The sequence below is a fragment of the Mangifera indica genome, chromosome 8 (genome assembly GCF_011075055.1).
Source record: "Mangifera indica cultivar Alphonso chromosome 8, CATAS_Mindica_2.1, whole genome shotgun sequence".
In the NCBI taxonomy this organism is placed as follows: Eukaryota; Viridiplantae; Streptophyta; class Magnoliopsida; order Sapindales; family Anacardiaceae; genus Mangifera; species Mangifera indica.
In genome coordinates, this window is record NC_058144.1 from 6,724,546 (window position 1) to 6,747,083 (window position 22,538).

The 22,538-nt window shown below is 35.0% G+C and overlaps 4 protein-coding genes across 6 annotated transcripts; 3 read left to right on the forward strand and 1 right to left on the reverse strand.

Annotated features, from left to right (window-relative positions):
- Nucleotides 1-584: 584 nt before the first annotated feature.
- Nucleotides 585-4,900, forward strand: LOC123223796 (homeobox protein SHOOT MERISTEMLESS-like). The gene is made up of 4 exons (XM_044647164.1): nt 585-1,897; nt 2,212-2,455; nt 3,867-4,093; nt 4,451-4,900. Exons 1-4 carry the CDS (start codon nt 1,607-1,609, stop codon nt 4,655-4,657), a joined length of 969 nt encoding a protein of 322 aa, XP_044503099.1. The 5' UTR covers nt 585-1,606; the 3' UTR covers nt 4,658-4,900.
- Nucleotides 4,901-6,405: 1,505 nt separating this feature from the next.
- Nucleotides 6,406-10,897, forward strand: LOC123223795 (chromatin remodeling protein EBS-like). Of its 3 annotated transcripts, none has more exons than XM_044647163.1 (5): nt 6,406-6,746; nt 6,921-7,263; nt 7,381-7,449; nt 8,924-9,062; nt 9,243-10,484. In XM_044647163.1, the coding sequence occupies exons 2-5, from the start codon at nt 6,938-6,940 to the stop codon at nt 9,435-9,437; spliced, it is 729 nt and encodes a 242-aa protein (XP_044503098.1). In that variant the 5' UTR covers nt 6,406-6,746; nt 6,921-6,937; the 3' UTR covers nt 9,438-10,484. The 3 variants fall into 3 exon arrangements, with proteins under 3 accessions (XP_044503098.1, XP_044503096.1, XP_044503097.1); XM_044647161.1 differs by having other exon boundaries at nt 6,410-6,706; nt 9,243-10,481; XM_044647162.1 differs by lacking the exon at nt 9,243-10,484 and adding an exon at nt 10,491-10,897 and having other exon boundaries at nt 6,414-6,706.
- A 2,472-nt stretch (nt 10,898-13,369) lies between these two features.
- LOC123223793 (serine/threonine protein phosphatase 2A 59 kDa regulatory subunit B' gamma isoform-like) lies at nt 13,370-17,586 on the forward strand. Its single transcript, XM_044647157.1, has 2 exons — nt 13,370-15,099; nt 16,920-17,586. The coding sequence occupies exons 1-2, from the start codon at nt 13,930-13,932 to the stop codon at nt 17,322-17,324; spliced, it is 1,575 nt and encodes a 524-aa protein (XP_044503092.1). The 5' UTR covers nt 13,370-13,929; the 3' UTR covers nt 17,325-17,586.
- Nucleotides 17,587-19,811: 2,225 nt separating this feature from the next.
- Nucleotides 19,812-22,538, reverse strand: LOC123223178 (pentatricopeptide repeat-containing protein At1g31430). Its single transcript, XM_044646274.1, has 2 exons — nt 20,276-22,538; nt 19,812-20,114 (listed from the first exon to the last, which is right to left on the reverse strand). Exon 1 carries the CDS (start codon nt 22,346-22,348, stop codon nt 20,309-20,311), a length of 2,040 nt encoding a protein of 679 aa, XP_044502209.1. The 5' UTR covers nt 22,349-22,538; the 3' UTR covers nt 19,812-20,114; nt 20,276-20,308.

Genomic DNA, 22,538 nt, shown 5'->3' on the forward strand with positions numbered 1-22,538 from the left:
ATAAAATTTGATAGATATAAATAATTATTGTGTTTGGTTAAAGGTAATAAAAGATTACTAGTAAAATATTTTACTTAAATGTTTTTGAATATAATTATTTTTAAATATTTTTTATATTATTTATCATATTAATTAAAAATAAATTTATTTTTATCTCAAAAAATTAATAAATAATAATTATTCTATAATAAACTCAAGATTAGCGCAGTAATCTTTAAATACCTAAGGTGAAGGTGATAATCAGATTACCACCTATATTACCTGTCACATCAGTATTGGTAATAGAAAATTACTGTAATATTTTATTATTGACAAACTAAATAAAGAAATAAAAGATAGATTATCAAGATAATCTTAAAAACTTTTAACCAAACGCACCTAAGACTTTAGTAGCAACGTTATGCGTACTGTTGTCACTTGGATTGGCCTAAAATGAAAGTTGTAATAGCAGAACGGTTAATCTTATGTAGTTATGTCGAAGAAATAAATAGATAAAAGAAAAAGGGAGTCGATGAAGAAGAGCAGAAAAGGGACAAACCATAGTGTCCCACTACTTTATCAGCTTTAATTTTCTCTTTTCTCTTTTCTCTTTTCTCTCAGACTCAGTTTCTCATCTCCCTAAACTCACATTTCCCACCCAGAATCATTGCTACTAGACTAGTACAACTGCTCTTCCTATCGATTGGACCTCATCACTAAGCCCCCTGTAACATTAACATGGCTGTTAAAACCAAACGGACAGTGTCTGTCATCAAACGCCACAGTTGCATTAAACCAAGCTCACCAACAGTTTCTTGTGCCTAGGGTTTTCTACTTTGTTATTTTTTGTCTTCCTATAAGTACTGTAACAACGGGAGGAGACTGGAAAATCCCTAGGGAATAATAGACTAACGGACGGCTGAAATTTGATCAGCATCAACTCCTACGTATGTTTTACAGCTAAGACCATAGTACAGGTATTTTATCATCCAAGAGCAGTGAGATAGAGCTTTCCTTCCCATCAATCCTTTCAAGCTTGCTTGTCATCCACATAGGATATGATGCTCTCCATAAACCATAGTTAAGTTTACCACTTTTTCTTCTCTCTCTTTCGCTTCCACTATATTACCATTGCATCAGTGGCACTGGCACTGCAGCTCACGAGGTGAAAGTGCCTTTCATTGGGAAGGAAAAGCTCAGTAGGATTTGCGCAGGCACACGTTAACACAGTGTGCACCTTCTATGCTTTAATACTAAACTATTAAATTTTAGAGAGAGTCAGGAGAGTCTGTGTGTGTGTTTTATATGAACGAGACACTGTTTTTGTTCAGATAGAAAAGAGAGTACTGAACCACCCATTTCCAAGGGAAGTCTTCTGTATCTAACTTTTACAGATCATACAAGGAGGAGAAAATAAAAGAAAAACTAATTTTTGCAACTGACTAGGGTTTTCTGTCATTTGTTGAAGAAAACTGATTGCGTTTGCTTGAAAACCGGGAGTGCTATTTGGAGACCCAACAGTCTTTCTGTAGACAACAGAAAGATTTGCTGTGCGGGTGTTCGGATATAAATATTGCATGGTTTTTTTTATCAGTGGCGTAACAAGCCTGAAATATAGAGGAAGAGAATGGAAAAAGGATCTTGTAGTAGCAGCAGCAAGCCAAATTTCAATCTCAGTAATGGACTTTCTTCTATGTTGATGATGAATAGTTCTGGTTCTGGAGCAGAAACAAGTGGTAAGGTGTTGTTTCCTACGTTGAGTGGAAACAACTATAATAGCCAAAAGGTTCCAGGTTTGATGCCTCAAGATAGCAACTGCGATTTCATCCACATGACCAACAATACTTCCATGAAGGCTAAGATTATGGCTCATCCTTACTTCCCTCGCCTGCTGGCTGCCTATGTCAACTGTCAAAAGGTGAAGAATTAACGATTCTTGACCTGGAAGTTACATAAAACCCATAGTTACCCAATTAATTTGTGTGCGAATCTGAGATTTATCTTTCTTTCTCGTTTGAAAAATATACAAAAATTTTGTACGTGTTATAACACTCGTACCGATTTTTAAAAAAATTCCCGTGATCAGTTTCTGTTGGAAGTTTAATTGCATATTTATACTAGTTTTTCTCTGGATGATGTACAAGTTGTTCCTTTGTATTTTCATCCACCAAAACTATGGTTTGTTTTTTTCTAATCATTGGTTTGATGTGAGGGGACGAATAAATATCTCAGGTTGGGGCACCTCCCGAAGTGGTAGCTAGGTTACATGAAGTCTGCGTTTCTGGGGAAGCCATGAATAATTCATCTGTAACAACTTGCTTAGGTGAGGATCCCGCGCTTGACCAATTCATGGAAGCCTACTGTGAAATGTTAATCAAGTACGAGCAAGAGCTTACAAAACCCTTCAGAGAAGCCATGTTTTTCCTCTCAAAGATCGAGTACCAGCTCAAACTCCTTACTGTTTCTTCTAATTCTGGTAATTAACTAAACCATCGACTTCTTCGTTGTCCATAACCCTAACTCCTCAAAGCCTTTTTTTTTTTTTTTTTCTAATGGGATTCTGTGGTTAGAAATGACAACTCCTTGAAATCTTGCATGTTTTTAGAGTACAGGAAGCAAGTACTATTAGGGTTAGCTTTGTATCTGTAGCTTTGATTCTCTTTTCTTTGTTTCTATGTGTGTAAATCTAAGAAGCTACTAACTTATATGTTTTCCTGTAAGGTGTTTAATCCTTTCAGCATTATACTTCACCCTAAATCCTGCTTCTTTCTTCCTATTTTGAAGGATCAAAGAAACAAGGACAAACCCAAAACTGAATATTATATCTTTAGATGAGTTTATCTATTTTCTGACCTTGTTAAGGTATATATGAAGGATGACATGACATGAATTATGTTCACATTTAATTTATTTAGGGGAAAAGTAATTTCAGCATACAAATGAATTAAGGTTCATCGGGTTAATCGATCAACATTCTAAAGTGAGGACTTTAGCCTGTGGGGAGAGAGTAGAGAAGAAATTGTTCATGGCTAATAGATAATTTTTGCTTTGGTTGTCTCTATAAAGTATATTTTTAAGTATTTTCTAACCATCAAGTCGTTCTCTCTCGGCTACATATGGGCCCATAGGTATTTATTTCGGCTTCAACCTCCGAAACCGTACTTGCTGCATATATAATAAGATAACATTCAGCTGCATTGTCCAAGCTTTATCAGTGAATAATATTATTTTAGGCTTCTAGCTATCTGATTGTGAGTCTGAAGACAACTGGGCCAATACGGTTACCTTACGTGAGGTTTTTTCATTGTCCTTACGCACACATTGAATGATCCTTGGTTCAAATGAGCATGTATATGTTCGCCTGGTGTCATTGTTTGGAGATTGTTTAGTTGTGGAAATAGAGATTTTACTTACTTTACCAACTTTTGAGTTCACCCACTACACTGGAATTTTAGTTAAAAAGGAGAAAAAGAATAAAGGAAATACAGTATTGGAAACTTAGGATATCCAATTCCTTTAATTGGTATCAAAACCCTACATATAACCTACATTCTCTGGCTACACTGTTTTAAAATGTAATATAAAAGGAGGAATTTTTTTTTTATTTTGAATAAGCAATTTCGTTTATTATATAAACGATGACAACTCTTAAACATTTGAATGTGAGTTTTCTCGTTTGGACTTCTGTTTAATGGATGGCCTATTTTAAGTTCTTTGTGATCCCTTTAATGAATATGCTTCAATGCATCTCACTCAAGTGTTCATGAGGCTTCTGGGTTTACTATAATGTGGCCACTGATTCGGTAGGCGATAATTTTATCTTGAATTTACTGTTAATGTTATGATTTACTTATAGCCAGCATTGGCTTCTGGTGCTGATTTTGCAGGTCAAACTGCATCTTCTGAGGAAGAGGTTGATTTGAATGACTTCTACATTGATCCCCTAGCTGAAGATAGGGAACTGAAAGGTCAGCTTTTGCGCAAATATAGTGGATACCTGGGCAATCTCAAGCAGGAATTCATGAAGAAAAAGAAGAAAGGGAAACTGCCAAAGGAAGCCCGGCAGCAGTTGTTAGATTGGTGGAATGTACATTACAAGTGGCCTTATCCATCGGTATCAGTCACTAAATATCTTTCATTTTATGTATGCTTAGTGCCCTAACGTTTAATAGCTTGGATGTTCTTTGCTTTTTGTCTATACAGTTATTTTTCAGTATTGCCTTTGTCTCAAGCCAGTTTGGTTAAGGTATCATTAAAATAAGTGGGATTAACAGCAGATAACTTTGTTGTCTGTATTTGCGCCTATTCAACCTATTTTTGTAAAATTTTGCTTCATCTATGTACTTTGTAATGACCTCCTATATGTTACAATTAATGTGTGCATCTTATGAACATTAATAGTTTTGTACAGATGAATTAAATCAAGTACTTAATTAGTTCAGGATGACATATAAATGTTATCTTTATGCAGGAGTCGCAAAAGCTAGAGCTTGCTGAATCTACTGGCCTAGATCCGAAACAAATTAACAACTGGTTTATCAATCAGAGGAAGCGTCACTGGAAGCCTTCAGAGGATATGCAGTTTGTTGTGATGGAGGGCGGATATCCCCACTACTATTTGGAAAATAATGTCATGGGCAATCCCTTCCCCATGGATTGCAATCCAACACGCTTTTGACGATAATTTCCATGACGTTTTCCATTAACTGTGTTTCGAAACACCAGTACTATGTTAACCTTTCTGGAATCTAACCAGCAGTACCAGTCAAATTAGATGAATTATGTATGGACAGGAAGGGAATTACCACTACCCATCTGGGCTTGTCCCCTGCATTGTAGAATAATACAAGTCTATCACAGCTTGATGTTTCTCAGTACCTGGCTTATCAGTGATCTATTATATGTTTCATATTTGGCTACACAGATTGGCTCGTGCAGTGTTTATTACTTATGTTCTATATTGAACATGAAGTATCGGTCTCATTTGGTATTGCCTCCTAATTTTCATCTTTCTGCTAGATTGGCCTGGCATATCTTGTCATGAAATAGCTTTTTCCAGCAGCCACCTTTGTTTCTCGGTAGATTTTTGTGATAACAATAAGGATATGGATAGATGCCGATTTCGGAGATAAGTAAATATAAAGAAGATCTATATTTTCGTTGGTTTTGTACTCCCAACTCTTCTTGGGTCTTGTCCTGGTTGTGTAGTTTGTTCTCGAGGAAATGTTCGCTCACAGAAAGCAGTACGTTAATCATTCATGAAACTATTTAAATTAATAAATAATATTATATATAAAAAATTTTTATATATAAATAATTATATATTATTATATAATTAGATATTTAATTTTTAATTATTTAATTATATAATAATATATCATTATTTATATATAAAGATGTTCGAAAAGTTAGAATCGTAAGTCTAGATAGAAAATCTTATATTATAAGGGCCATTTTTCGGCTATGTAAAACAAATGGTTTAAATAAATCAGGCCCTCTAATCCATCCTTTTGCTAACATTTCATGAGTTTCCCTTGGTAAATTAACAGCCAAATAACTATTTTCCAATCAAGGTTTGGTGAAAGGTAAATTATCATCCTTTTAAGTTTGACGGGTCTAAATTGCCATCCCTTTTTGGTTATGTTGAAGGATAAAAATATAATTTTAACATCAACTTAAAAATAATTATTTAAAAAAAATAAAATAAAATTTTCTCCTATCTTAATATTTGCACATTTATCTTTCTTCATTTTCCCATTTTCTTTTATTACTATTACTCTCTTCTTTTTCTTGCTCTCTCAATTTTTTAATTACTGTTTCTTTTATCTTTTTCTTTATTTATTTTTAATAAATACCAATCTATTTTATTTTCATTTTTTTCTCTTATTTTTTTAATAAATACTAATTTACCTCTTCCTCCTAATGTTTACATTAATTTTTAAAAAAAAAATAAATATCAATCTATCTCATTTTTTCCTAACTAATTTTTTTTCAATTTAAATAAATATAAAGATAGATTTATTAGGAAATTTTTATAGTAAGTTGAAAAATAGAAATGGTGGTGAAAATGATGGGATGAGAAGAATAATTGGTGATGACGTGGCTAGTGAAAATGACGGAAAAAAGAGAAGAAGAGACAGTTAGTACTGAAAAATAAATTAGCTAATTAAATTTCTATTTTACACAGAGGAGTATTTATAGTTTTAATAAAATAATGACACAATGACAATTAAAATTTTTATTAGATGGTGAGGACCTTTTTTTCGTTACATTAACAAGAGATAAAACAGTAATTTATACTAAAATCAAGCGGAAGATGATGGTGAAAAATTAAACTTTCCAAACTCAAAGGGTGAAAATGGTTATTTCACCAAAATTGGGTGGGACATATGAATTTGCTTAAATATGAATAACGCGCTCACTGCTGGAGTGGATGATCTATGGTGCCGACGTGTCATCCACACTGTTCCGCTGACTCCTTTCTTCCTCAACTATCAACTAAATCTTTTCATCTGTCACCAGAACTACTTCCTAGGGTTTCTCTATTTCTCTCCCTATTTTCGAACTGCTCAAAACCCTTCAAATCAAATCAGTAATTTTTTTTTATTTGTCAATACATTTCACTTGCATTCTTTTGCTCCGAATCTAATTTACATGGCAAAAACTAAACCTGGCAAAAAGGACCTTGATTCTTACTCTATCAAAGGCACCAACAAAGTTGTTAGACGTGTGTATATTCTCTCTGTCTCCTTAACCCAGATTTTATGGTTTATTCTTCGCTCAAAAACCCTTAATTTATTGTTTTCCTATTCAATTCTAAGAGCCCATAATTTTTTTAATGGGTCTTTTAGTATTGTATAATCCCAAATTCTATTTTATGTTTTATGACTTTGGATTACTTAAAAAATGTTTCTTTTTTCTGTTTGTTCTAATGTTTACAGCTGGTGATTGTGTGTTGATGAGACCATCGGACACTGATAAACCGCCATATGTGGCACGCGTGGAGAAGATCGAAGCCGATCATCGGAGCAACGTGAAAGTTCGTGTTAGGTGGTATTATAGGCCTGAAGAATCGATCGGAGGGCGCAGACAGTTTCATGGAGCCAAAGAATTGTTTTTGTCAGACCACTATGATGTGCAAAGTGCCCACACAATTGAAGGCAAATGTATAGTGCACACTTTCAAGAACTACACCAAGCTTGAGAATGTTGGCGCAGAGGATTATTTTTGTAGATTTGAATATAAGGCTGCCACTGGAGGTTTCACTCCCGACCGTGTTGCAGTGTAAGTTAGCTTCTTTGGGGATCTTCTAATTGGTTTTTCACATTCATGGTTGTGTGCTTTTGGATGGTTTTGATAATTTTGAAACTGATTTTGTCATTTGGGGGTTTGATCTTGTAGGTATTGCAAGTGTGAGATGCCTTATAACCCGGATGACCTGATGGTGCAGTGTGAGGGGTGCAAGGATTGGTAAAGTTGTTGCGTGCAATTTTCTGTTATGTAATTAGACTGATGGGATAAAAATTGTTTTAGTTTTATCCATTTGAACGATACAGAGGGAATTTGCTTGAGTTAGTGATTTTGTAATCATTGCAGATACTTGAGTTTAAGTGAATGGTATGGTTTACCCTGTTTAGTTATCTTAATTTCTTTCACCTGATGCTGTTAAGGGACTATTTTTCGAATTAATGCTGAATTTTCTTCAATTCTGCCTTGCGGTGTCATTAACCCACATATGTTTTGCTGAATTCAATGATTGTGTTGATTAATTTTTCATGTAGAGTGATATTGCTGAGACTTATGTGGGTGCCTCAGTTTCAAATGGCAATTGGTGCATTTAGTTGTTGCTAATTATTTATGCTGTAGTGCTTTGTTAAGACATAATTTGATTAACTGTTCTCTTATAATGAGTAATAATGATGGTGTGTCACTATATGATTGAGTGATTTGAAATTAAGTATAAATAACACCCAATCATATAGTGATACACTATTATTGGTACCCAAATTGGTACTCATTATAAGTGCACATAGTATTACTAAAGTTGAATACATCTTGGAAGAGATGAAATTTAGATCAAAATTAAAAGTGAATTAAAGAGTGTAAACCTTTGTGCTAGGATGAGGGGGACACGTGTCCTTCTTTTATAGGTTAGAGTTTATTATATAAACTCTTTGCAGTACTATCTTTTCACTTCAACTTACATATTGAGCTTTTTTAATTTCTTTCCATTTTTGAAGTTCTGAAACTTTTAATTGAATTACACTTGTCTAACAATTAGTTTCTACCTTGATTTACACGAAGAGCTGCGCTGAGCATTTAACAGAGGCACTATTTTTAAGATATATTGTAGACAATGTGTTATTTTAATTTTACTTTACACCTGATTGGAATTATATATTGCATAATGGAATTATACATTTTGGTGAATCTTTAGGCTGCTTTGAGGAAGAGTTTGTTTAATTGATGGAAAGATATTTAACTCGGTGAACTTGAGTGCCCAGTCTTAAAATTTCACATTCATTGCATCTTGGAAATACTACTAGGAGCTATTGAGAGCTGATGGACTGGTTAATTTATGTTGGCTTTGCATTTTAGTTCAAGCAAATTTGAAGACACTGGCACACAATTAAGTATAGTATCCAGTATCAATTATCCATTATATAAAATGGTTGATATATTAACATGGGATTTACTAATTTAACATGTTCTGAAGGCTTTAATTTAGAATTAGAAATGTATTTCATGTGTTCTTCATTCTGTTCCTTAGTCTGTAATTTTATAAGTATCTTTGTGTTCTGATTTTTATGATGCTCTTTGCTTGTGAGAGATTTGTATCTCTGCTTTTGGTGGTAATTGCTCTCTTTGCTATAAAAGTAATGTAATTTGTGGTTGTAACGTTGACGATATTAATGATGATCTTTGCTCTTTTTTATTTTTCCAGGTTTCATCCTTCTTGTATGGGCATGACCATTGAAGAAGCAAAAAAATTGGATCGGTTTCTGTGCTCTGATTGTCCATTGGATGATTATGCTAAAAGATCTTTGAATACATTCCCGGTGTCCCCATCAGTTGAGGCTAAGGTGTGAGCTCTAATGTCCACATTTTGTTCTTTTCTCTCTCTCTCTCTGGTTGATTGTAGTCAAGACAAAATCTAGTTGGCTATCTTCTCCATTTTTGGTTATTTCAACATTTAAGATATGCTTATACAAGTCTTTTTCTCACATGTTGGGTTGTTTCACCCATCATACCCTTTTTTGCAGTTTTGCAACACTGTGGCGGCCACATTTGTTGGCTCAGATGGAGCTAATATGGGTTCTAGATTCTTGTTAAAGTCAGGTCATATTTATGTGGAAGTTTTGGTTGCAATAGAAAATTTGTGTTTGTTTGTGGCCCAGTTTAATGTGGTCAGGTCAGTCACAGGCCAGTTTGTGGCACTAATGATATATAAGTTTTAGAAAAAGCCCTCTCCTCAGATGAATCCCCATTCTGATTGTGAATTTTTTTTTCAGTGGTATATGGGCAATACAGTTTCTTAAGGACTTTCATGATTGCTAGATGTGTCACATGGAAAAGTGTAAACATTTTACAAATCTTTTTATTATATCAGCTAGGCCACTGACTCATGTTGTTTCAATCTAATGTCTCATGCCGGATGAGCATGGAGCAAAAAGCTTGTATGTCAAATTTTTTCCTAACAGAACAGCAATCACTGTTCACTTATTTCTACGCTTGATTTGATCTCCATTGAATGTTGGTGCCATAAGTCAATTGCACAGATGGCCTTGATAAGTACATATATGTGATAATTTTTCTTTAAAGTTTATTTTGACAATTTACCCTGACAAACTTTTCTTAATCTCTTTAAAAAGTTGACTTGTTTCTGATGGTTTAGCCTTTTTAACTTAAAAAGACTTCACATTGTTGAGAGGTTGGGAATTTGGAAATCTGTTTTTCCATATTTATCTTTGTTCAGACTGAATGATTCCAGGGTATTTTTTAGTCATAGTAATGGTCAGTGTCAATATTTTTGAAAGGCAGCTTTTCATGCTATGGATTTAAATCCATTAAGGTTTTGGTACGATGCTGATGTGCTTTAGTGTCCCTATATTACTCTATTACTTATCATCTGGGTGGGAACACAGTTTCTGTACAGAACCTAGTGTATAACAAGTAAACTAAAGTTAGTGTTTTGCCCTCTGGGAAAGGAAATGGTTCCCTGGGAACTGAATAGGTTTTGCAAAAGATTGTCTTCTTCAAGTTGTAGTTAAACCCCAGTATACCCATGCATCAGTGCATTTTAGCACTCATAAACAGTATATATGTTAAAATATAAGTATTGTTGGTAAAACAAGGGAATTGGCTTGTTTACTAAAGGGTTCTTTAAAATTCTTTGTAGACGATATTACTCTCATCCTTTTTTATGTTTATAATGCTTTGATTGCGAATCAGCTGTTGTTGCTTTTTCTCTTTCTAATGAAATGTGGTATTGTCTTTGATTTTCTTGCTAGGTGGAGACAAAGCGCAGAAAGCGATGACCAAGTGATCATGATGCATAATGAGGAGGTACTGATTTTGTTGCACATTAGCTCCAGGGTTGCTATCACTCTCATCTTTGTCTTGTGGAATTGTATAGTTAGAGAAGATACTGTCCTTGCACAATCCAGAGGCTTTTCAAATTTGTCATGTCTGAAAGTTTGTATGTGTGCTAGACTTTAGAGATAGACTTTTGTTGTGTGATGTCTTGGTGATTAGAATCTGTGCATTATAGTGCCCATATCTATCTTAAGAAGTGAACCTGAGTCTGTGACAACACATTAAAACTAGGGAAACTATCGATTTGTTTTGATGTGCTTGTTGCTGGCATAATTTCTGCAAATAATGAGATAATGGCTCTACTTTTTTGGGCTTGAAAACACACAGAATTTGCAGGAAGGTTCCAAGATTAATGATGCAGCTTACGACAAGTGCTTTGTAAAGTGGATTAAGATATAGATATACAACTTTGTCCATATTTTTACTTGTAGGAATAGGCATAAATGTGTAATATATAGGTTGGACCAACCACTTGAGGTAATCAATTGATCATAGGTTGGAATGGTTTAGAATGATGAATTCAATTAGGTTTCTTAGGTTTGCTTAATCCTCTCCCCAGTTTCAGTTTGTAATAAGCACCAACTGTTAAACTCGGTGCTGTGCTCAACAGTCTGAGGGGTATGGTTTTGTGGCCAGTGAACTTGCACTTAAAAGTGTTCATTCATATACTGTATCTTCTGTTAATAGAGTTTTCATTTTCAGGAAGTAGAGAAACAAGTTCTGGTTTGTCACACTCCGTACAGATCACAGGGCACTACTGCCACGATTATCTTCTTAAATATATTAATGTGCGGGCCACTGGGTGTAGCATTTTGTTCATTCTCTTAAAGCCCGTCATCATTAATTGGATCGCAGTGAAATTCCAGCATATGACTCCAATAAAAATTTAAAAAAAAAAATAGTAAGAGAGATTATATGTGGTTAGTTCATCTGACCTTTGAATCATTATTTCTGAGGCTTCTTACTTGAACATATGTGGGCTTGTTCTTTCGATTCACACAATTTACGTCCTCAAAGTCTCTAGTGTGCCAATCATGTTTTAAGGGGCTATATAACTTAAAAATTGAACAACTATTCTTTCATCTTTTTCGAACCAAAATAATTCCCCATGCAGAAATTTGATGAACAGAAAGAAAGTGTGAATCAACCCAAGCCCAGGTGAAAGTGGCTGTAACACCTTTCGGTTTACCAGCATCAGAGAATTTGATGGCTGCATGCATCAGAGGAAGAAGCTGTAGTACTATCTTCCCACGTCCACAGCCCTTTTCTGATAGTGCATGCGAGTGTGCAACTTGAATCAGAGTCTTATTGAAGGTGATATTTACTTTCTAATACGGTATATGTTAATTTTCTACTCTTTCAAATGATCCCAACTGAGTTAACATTGAATTCCTATACAAGACTTCGACATCTGCAGCCTCTTAATTTATAAAAGTACAAATTTAAATATCAATGATAGTATAATCGGTTTTTATTATAATTTGTAAGTGTTCATAACATTATTCAATAGAACAAAGTAAGCAAATTCTTGGCATCTACTCTCTCTCTCTCTCTCTCTCTCTCTCTCTCTTTTTTCACTTTTACCCCATATCAGATATAATAGACCTGATAAAGTTATTAAAGTTACTGGTATTTGTCAAAGATGACATTACACAGCTTTAATTATGATTCTTAACTGACATCTTATCAGTTACCATTAACAATTCCTCAAATTAGAAGCAAACCCATGTTCTGTTTCTGTTTTCCTTTAGAAAGTTGTTAAAAGTTTGTGCTCATTACCTTCTTGATATTTCTTACCATACATACTAGGCTTTCAAAAAGTTTGTCAACGAAATCAAAGCATGGTTGACAATTGTACAGCTTTGACACGGTGAGGTCCTTCAAACTTTTTGCAGACTAAACAAATTTGTATTACATGCAACTTGTTCAAACTTTGTGTTCTGAATCAGCGACCAAAAAGACTTTGTTTGGTGGCAGATTTGCAGCATGGAGAGGGTAGGTATTTAGCACCGAAAGTTGAGTGGTAGAAATGAAATGATTTAATGATTAAGTTTAATTAAATTGTGGCTATTTATTTATGAAAATGCAGTCTTTAAGCTTAAATTAATGAGGCTGTATCATTTGACTCATTATTCATCACTTTAATAATTCATCATTCAAATTCAACATGTCATTATGAACTTTATATTACATAATAATAGTAATATTTTTTTTAATCCGACAGTATTCTTTTATTGACTTAAGTTTTAGGGTGCGTTTGATAATTTTTTAATATTTTAATTAAAATATTTTATTATTAATAAATCAAATAAAATAATATTAAAAATAAAAATTAAATTATCAAGGTAACTTTTATTCCTAAAAATCGAACTTCCTTACAGTCTTTGAATCAGTAAGCACGGTTGGAATATGATCAACTTTGACCATCGAAACAAATCAAATGAGCCAGCTATCAAGTAATTTGTTTATTTATTGAACTGTTCTTTGAAAAGAATGCCTTATGCTTCACAAACCAAAAATTTAAATAAAAATATCTGAAACAGGAAGGAGAAGTCAATGACTGACTTACCAGGTCATCACAATCTACGGTCCACGGACATAACATTATGGGACCCATCACCTACAAATGTGTGATGAAAGTTGGTCCATTCTACACCATCATCACTAGTCACGCAAAAACATTCAAAAAATAAGGACATAATGGTAAATTAGAAAAATCCATCTGAAACATCAAAGGCACAGCACCACCAATAGGAAAGGAGGAAGAAGGTGTTGTTTTTGCTTATAACTCTGATAAACTAAACAAAAACTTAAAACACTTGAATTTGCAGACACAAAGAGAGAGAGAGAGGGGGTTTCAAGTGTTTGATCTTTAGTATTATTAGAACTATTGATTCGTTTCTTTTCTTGTTCTAAATTTGTTTATTTCCCTCTCTCTCTCTCTCAAAGCGATTTGGTCAAATTAACAAAGCTTGCTCTTGGTTAGGGTATATCAATTGAAGATGATATTTTTCAGGGTTTTCTTTTTCTTTCATTCCTAGCTGTTTCTATGATCTTTTCAACCTTGTCGTCAATGTAAGTTGTCATCTCTTCTCTGTTCCTTTTTTTGTTTGGTTTCCTCTCTTTTCTTCATCATATTCTTCTAAAATCTGTGGTCTTCTTTAAAAAATGTTGCTTTGAATTGTATATACTCAAGCGTATAGACTCATTTGCGCTATTGACGTTCAATTACGTTTTCCTTTTTTAAATTTCTATTTATTCTTCATATGAATGTGTACACTTTGAGCTGTTTCGAGTTAGGGAAAATTTTCCGTTCCTGAGAAAATTTAGGGTTAGGGTTAAGGTATTGTAGATATGATCAAAAACATATTGGGTAAATTACCTAGGAAGCCCTCAAAATCATCGAACAATGACTCGAACAGTGAGCCTTTAAATTCATCTCAAGTGTCCAATTCAATAAATTTGAAGTCGGGTTCTCGCATGATCAATGGGACTGTCCCCACAACTACTAAATTGAATCAGGGGAAGAAGTCAGTTCCAACTGGGACTCAAGGGGGGTCTGGTGTTTATGAGGCTTTGCCGAGTTTTAGGGATGTTTCAATTGTGGAAAAGCAGAATCTGTTCAGTAGGAAGTTGAATATGTGTTGTGTTGTATTCAATTTTAGTGACCCCACAAAGAATCTCAGAGAGAAGGACATAAAGAGGCAGACTTTGCTTGAGCTTCTCGAATACATGTCATCTGTAACATCAAAGTTCAATGAGATCGCAATGCAAGAGATTACAAAGATGGTAGCTGTTAATTTGTTTAGAGTGTTTCCCTCTTCGAGTCGTGATAATAAGGGTTTGGATATGTATGACCTAGAAGAGGAGGAGCCTACTATGGAGCCAGCATGGCCTCACCTGCAGATTGTTTATGAAATCCTGCTTAGATTTGTTGCATCGCAAGAGACTGATTCCAAGCTTGCTAAAAGATATATTGACCATTCATTTGTGTTGAGACTCTTAGATTTGTTTGACTCTGAGGACCTAAGAGAGAGGGAGTATTTGAAGACAATTCTTCATCGGATTTATGGCAAGTTCATGGTGCATCGGCCATTTATCAGGAAAGCTATCAACAATATCTTCTATCAATTTATTTTTGAGACAGAAAAGCATAATGGGATTGCAGAGTTGCTTGAGATTTTGGGAAGTATTATTAATGGGTTTGCTTTACCTTTGAAGGAAGAGCACAAGCTTTTCCTTGTCCGTGCTTTGATTCCACTTCATAAACCCAAGTGTGTAACAATGTACCACCAACAACTTTCCTATTGTATTATACAGTTTGTGGAGAAAGACTTTAAGCTGGCTGATACTGTCATTCGTGGTCTTTTGAAGTATTGGCCCCTAACTAATAGTTCCAAGGAGGTTATGTTCCTCAGTGAGTTGGAAGAAGTTCTAGAAGCTACTCAAGCTGCAGAATTTCAACGTTGCATGGTTCCCCTCTTCCGCCAAATTGGTCGCTGCCTCAACAGCTCTCATTTTCAGGTATTGATGATATTACCTTTGTCTGTATTTGCAATATTTATTATGTGTAACTGTATCTCAGGAGTTTTTTCTCTGTATTTAAGTTTCCCCGGTTAGTTACCCAATAATATTCAAAAGTTGTAATGTGTAAAAGATTGAGACTGTGATTCTTGATAGGGGAATTTTTACAGAATTTGTGATGACTAAACTTTTTATGAGGTTTCAAGCTATATGAACATTTTTTTAATATTCTTGCATCGTCAACATTCGTTTTTGTTTCTATCTTTCTGTTTATATATTAAATTGAGTTTGCCAGATGGGTGATGATTTTCTCTCATTGATTGTTAAGATTATGGACAAGTTTTTGTTTATCTATAGTTCATGTAGTATAAGACATGAGTTGGCACATTTAAATAATTTTGGAGTTGTTCTTTTTTTAATTTAGCAGATCTTCTTTTGATGTGTGCTGGAATTGATAATAGGTTGTCATATTGTTGATTTCAGAACATATGAGTCTAGTGTTAAGAGAATAAACTTTCTTCCTTGCTATTTCAAAGTTTATGAGAATTCTTATACATACCCTAGTCAATAACCAATTAGCCTTTTCTTTCAAAATTGAGCTGGCTGAGCATGAAAATAGGGTTCAAGTACCTAAATATATACCTTTATTGAGGTGGTGGTTCTGTAGATTGAGGATACTATTAACTGTTTTCTAAGGCTGGTGATGTTATCAGGAAATACAATTAGAAATTTGTAGTATTATCATTTTCCTTTTACTTGGCGACCTAGATCACCAGATTTCATTTTCAGTTTTCTGCATCTTGACCAGAGATCAGTACATTCTTGCATCATAAATCTACTCTTTTGTGTCATAGTAAACTTTTTTCTGCGTATTTAAGGTCCATCTCTAATTTGTAGATGGCACTTTTAGAGTGGCTTGTTATGGCCAATTTGTTTCTTGGTTTGCTTTCAAATATTGTATATTACTTTCTCAGATACAGTCTTCTCTTCTGAAAACCAATGATTATTATGTCAAATCTTCATTCTACCTTTTTATTGTCCAGTTGAGACATTGACAACTCTTCAGAGCACAACAATCTCCCCATTTGATCCAAAAACTTAATCTGTGCAATTACACATGCTTAGTAGTTTTTTCAGTTGAAGGAAATATAAAGTTGCACTCTAATCAATGTATTAATTATTTTTCAGTTTCTGATTTAAGTGTTTTTTGTATTCATAATGTGTGTTGTTTTACACAATAAATTCATTTAGAGCTCGCTTCTCTTTCTATTTATAAGAACTCTATGCAATTTGACTTGCTTTTGATCCCAACTAATAGTATTCTTGACTGGGAATTTGGCCTAAGTTTTATTGTATGTATAGAGATAACATTTCTACAGGTTGTGTTAATTCGGCTTTTGCTACACATTCTACATGAGCTTGCAACTGCAAAGAGGTCTATTTTGTTTAATTTTCAGATTCCAAAACCAATTTTCACAATCTTTTCAATTATAGCTTTTTAGGCTATATTACTGAGAATGCAGGTTAGGCTACCATAATTGATAGTTGACTAGTCAAAAGACTTGTTGCATTTCTTCAAACCAAGTTATAGGTCAGTTGGGAATTGTCTAATGTGGTTGTTTAATGGTCAGAAAAATGACAGTTTGATTGTGGAGTAGAGGGCAATATGATTTTGCTTGTAATCTGCATCTTCTTTAAGAAGTGAGGGCACTTTGGAAGGCATATTAGTCGAAAGGGCAGTTCTATTTTTTGTCTATGAGGTGCATGCCTAGTCTGATATGGCTGAATTGGGTTTTGATCTAATGTGTTCTCTTTGCTAGGTATCAGAACGTGCATTGTTTTTGTGGAACAATGATCATATAAGAAATTTGGTCAACCTGAACCATAAAGTGATACTGCCAATAATCTATCCAGCTTTGGAGAGAAACACACGAGGTCACTGGAATCAAGCTGTTCAGAGTTTGACACTGAATGTCAGGAAGATATTTTCCGATGCTGATCAAGCACTCTTTGACGAATGTTTGGCCAGATTCCAAGAGGATGAGGTCAAGGAGAAAGAGATACTGCAGAAGCGGGAGTCAACCTGGAAACGCTTGGAAGATGTGGCTGCCTCCAAGGCTGTAAGTAATGAGGCTGTGTTTGTCTCGAAGTTCTCATCAGTTGCCATTTCCACCAACACAAGTCCCCGGGCTACTGCCAATGGTTTTGAGCTGCATGCACATTAGAAGAGTCCATTCTGTGTAGCCATGGTGGGCGGTGAAGGCAGTGAGCAAATTATTGCTAGGGCTCATTTCTGCTGGGTCCTTATTTTGTGACTCTGCTAGCTAAATGTTTTAAGCCGAAGATGGAGTGTGTGGATACGGAGGGCACTTCATCATTTTGGGTTCCTGTATTATAAGGATTTGGCTATACTGGTAGTTATTTTTGGATTTCTTACCTGATATTTATTTTGTGCAATTATGCAAAGAGATTGGTCCTTTTTCCAAATAAGTGTGTTAATGTTAGATGTACTAAGTAAATCTTATTTAAAACAAATCAAATTATTTAGCTTTATAAATAAAATAAAATAATAAAGTTTTGAGGTTAACTAAATAAATATTTAATTTAAATTATATTTGACATTAAATTTTTCAAACTTCTTTTTTTTTTCCTTTGTCAAAGTAATTAAACCTTGAAAATGGAGATTAATATTTTAGTGCATAATTATTTTTCCACTACTGAGTTATTTGCTTTCTAGCAAAGTATAAGCGTTGGAATCATACTTGCAGTGTGGATTTGTACATTTTAGTTTAGCAATTTTAGTCTATTTTACTATTTGCAATAATATGACAATGAATTACAGTTTTGGTGCTTGACAAAATTATTTTATTGTGATAATTTATTTTTCTTATACTATTTTTGTAATGGAAAACCAATTTATGTTCATATGCTTATTTTGAGTGACATCCTCCCAAGCAGTTAATTATGAGCAGATTGGCTATCTCATAGAAATCACTTGATGCATGCACCAATAACCCTGGAAATATTGTTTGAAGGCATTGCCTATTTCTCACTCTATAAAGCGCATTTCTAAATTCTAAGAATATATGACTGACCAGAGAAAGATGTGAAGGCACAGCCAGATAAGGATAAGGCTGAAGCAATATTAATCATCCCCGTATGATCGGAAACTAAAACGCTCTTGATATGGACCATTGAAGAAGAGGTCAGCTTCAAACCACTTAGGATAAGAACAAGGTTTCCGGCCAGAAATTGCATGAAGCGCCGGCTCCCTTAAGGCAGAACTCTCACTTCCCCTTCCTCAATGTAAACTAACTGATCTACCTGCTAGTCCCAGGGTAACTTGCACTTGCCAGTTTCCACAGTGGCCATCTTGAAACCACAAGCTCCTTCGGTCTATCAGCCGACACTTAATGTTCTACCCTCACATTATACAATTCCTGTAGAGACTTCTCTACTCGCACTGCCTTTATGCCATGGCATTGCCCATTTTTATTATTTAATTTTGTACATCCTCTGCTGCTTTTATTCACAGAAAATAGGCTGAACGTTGGAGCTGTAATCAAACTTGCCATACCTATGTAATGTTTTTAGCTTCAATGCTAAAAAATAACTCAGTGGTTTTATTAATTTTGTACATCTGCTTTTATTATTTAATTTTGTACATCCTCTGCTTCAGTGGTTTCCTTAGTTTGATAATATCAATTGAAGCATTACTCGATACTCATAGATTGATCTACTGGTAGAAATGTTACAGTTCAAGAACACACTACAGACTTTAGACTCTTACGAACAAAACAACTTTTCAAAAAATAAATCGATATGAAGATATCATTTATAAGAAAAATGAAATAATGCGGGCCTTAAAACTGATACGAAAGCGTCAACGTCTGTTTGGTCTCCAAGAAAAAGCAGGAAAGAAAAAGACGCTATAAATCAGATGGAAAGACACTTCTCTATTTTACAGTTAGGGAACAATCTTTAAAAACGCAAATTTTCATTTCATTTCGTTTTCCTTTTGCCCAGTTCTCAGCAATCAGAAAAGAATAAAATTGTGAGTATTTACCCGTTCTTAATCTCTGTAGATTATCTCGAAGAGTTGGAAGATGAAAGAGCAAGATCGAGCTTGTTCTGAGGCAGTCGGGGTTTTAATTGATCATCCACAAGAACCCGGTTGTTTGGCCACATGTGCTTAAACATTTTAAACCGCAGGCTTTAACTTACCGGTTACCGGTTGTTTCGGTGAAACGAAATGCATTTTAAATTAAGCAAAATTAATCCCACCAAAACTTTGGTGAGTTCACAAGACACGCCTCTTACGTTTGAAAAATCCAAATTTTCATTTGTTCGTCAATTTTGTTAGTGATTTTATAATAAATTATTCATTTTTCCTTTTTAATGAAATTAAAGTTAAATAATCTTTCCAAACTTAATGGAAAGTCCATCAAAGTTTGGGTGGGCAATAGTCATTCAATCTTATCTTAACCCTAAAAAGAATTCATAACCATGATTACAACAACCAGAGGTTTTTTGGCACCCAAAAATTTAGAAAGCTACTTTATGATAGGCTTCTTATTAATATCTTCTTCTGTTTCTCAGCGCCATTTCTTGTGTGTTTTCTGCATGTGATCAAAAGAACCTTGTCAGCAAAGCAAAATTACAGTCCGGAGAACCGTAGAGTAATTATAATCAGAAATTTTCATTTCACATACCCAAGTTTATTATGGGTGTCGGTCACTGGTTATCTCAAATTTTGGTCAAACCAAGTCTCTAACATTACTACAGATTTTCATTTCTGTCTGAAATAAGAAAAGATCACTTCATGTAAACTCGTCACCTACTTTCACGTCTATGAGATGCAGACAAACCTGTCCTCTAGAGAAATGAAACAAATACAACAATGCACAGGTTCACTCTAGTGGAGATGGTCAAGTGACTGACAGTAGCCAAAGAATGGCAAGGCTTCTGTTGCTAATTCAAATATCGCAGTTGCCACTGCAAAAATGCAGTCCCCACTACAAAAGAATTAAACACACAGGATTACCAAGTTTAGCCAGGCAAAACTTCCATTGATTCTACAGACAGTTAAAGCTAGATTTGTCACCCGATAGGAGCACAGAGTTAATCAAACCAGGAAATATAGTTGCAACAGAACTAAAAAAGAAGAAACTTTTACCTCGCTAGTGAAAGCACCCAGAAGGTAATTTCTTCATAAAGTTTCTACAGCAACCAGGTCGTCCCCTCTTTCATGTTCTTCGGAACCTAACAATGTCTTATTCATTCTATCCAACATGGAGTATATTTCCATCATTTCCACACGAGATGGATCTCCAACAACAAACTCATAGATAATGCCATTTATCTCAATTGAACTACACCCAGGAACCTTTCTGACACCAAGATCTTTCATTTTCCTTCTCACCTTTGTTACGGCTTCCCATCTGGCAGCAGCAGCATATATATTGGCAAGCAGAGTATGAACACTGGAATCACTTGTTTCAATTTGCTCTAGCATTCCAGCGAGCCGCTCACCCATCTCAACATTGCCATATATTCTACAGGCGCTAAGCAAAGAACCATATAGTGGAACTATGATCTTATTGTTTTCATCTGGTATCTTTTTTATAAACTTCTCAGCTTCATTTAACAGTCCAGCTCGACCAAGCATGTCAATTAGACACCCATAGTGTTCTAGCTTCGGCTCAATCTGATATATCTCTGTCATTGCACCAAAGAACTTGCGCCCTTCTTCGACCAACCCTCCATGGCTGCAAGCACTTAAGACACCAATAAAGGTTATATCATCAGGTTTAGCTCCAACTTGTTTCATTGCTGAGAACAACTCCAATGCCTTGTCTGTCTCCCCGTTCATGGCAAGACCACATATAACAGAAGTCCAAGCAGCTGTATCCTTTTCCCTTAGCTTATAGAATATCTCCAAAGCCTTCTCTTTACATCCACATTTTGCATACATTTCAATAAGTGCAGTACCAACAACTGCATCCACTGTAATTCGCTTTTCATCAATGTATCCATGAATCCATTTTCCTTGCTGTAGAGCTCCCACCTGAGCACAACCTGTGAGGAGAGTAACCAGTATGAATTTATCTGGCTTAAACCCCCTTACTTGCATTTCCTGAAATAATTTCACGGCCTCATCAAATCGGTTAAATTGCACATACCCATTGATCATAGCTGTCCAAAGAACAACATCCTTGACTGGACTTCTGTCAAACAACTCTCTAGCTTCATCTAGCTGCCCAAAATTCACATAGCCACACACCATACTAGTACAACAAATCACATTCTTGTTTGCTATGTCATCAAAAATTTTCCTCGCTATACTCAAACAACCACACTTGCAATACATGTCTAATAAAGCATTCCCTATTATATTCGTGAATTCAAGCTTCTCACTAATATAACAACGGATTTCATTGCCAAGTTCCAAATTTTTCAATGCTGTACAAGCTGAAAGAGTACTTACAACCGTGGCCTCATCAGGACTCAAATTACTCTCTCGTTGCATCCTCCGAAAAACCTTTACAGCATCTTCAAATCCCCTGCACTTAACGTGCCCCGATATACACACATTCCAGGAAACCATATCTTTTTCAGGCATTTCATCAAACAACTTCTTTAGATTATCAGCTTTATCCAATACAGCGTACATGTCCATGATTGAGTTGCAAACATAGGTATCAAATTCAAGACCAGTTTTTACCACATACCCGTGAACCTTTTCACCTTCCTTAAGCTCTCGTAAGCACCCAATCACCTTAAAAACAAATGGGTACGTAAAATTATCAGGCGACAAGCCATGTTCTCTGAGTTTATAAAAAAGCAAAAGAGATTTTCTATAACTACCCTTCTTTGCAAAAGCTCTAATCAGGAGATTGTATATCAACAAATTTGGACATTCAATATAATCAAAGATCTTCTCTGCGTAGAGTAAGTTCCCAAGAGATGGGTCCGTGCAAAAGACCATGAGCTTGTTGACAGTCTCTGTATTTTGGTGGAGCCCTGCTTGAAAGATTTGAGCCTGTATCTGTTTGAGATGGGTCATAGATTTGCAGTTTTTGAGAAGAAAGATACATGATTTTTTGGTTATTGCTGTGCTAAGAGAACAGCTAAACATGTGGATTTGGCGGGAAAAAGACTTGGATAATTGATAAACTTTTGGAGGGAGCATTTGAACTTTAGTCAGCAGTCTGTCGTCTCTACGCCATTGAAATAGATGCAAATGCATGGTAAGCACAGTTCATATTATAACATACATAAACCAGACTAGCGTCGCATGATAAGCACAGTTCATATTATAACAAACATAAACCAGACTAGCGTCCCAAAGTAAAGTAAATAGGCTACTCATACAACATTTGTTTCCTGAATATTTACACCACATTAAACATTTGTATTATGCGAGCTCGCCCTATCCT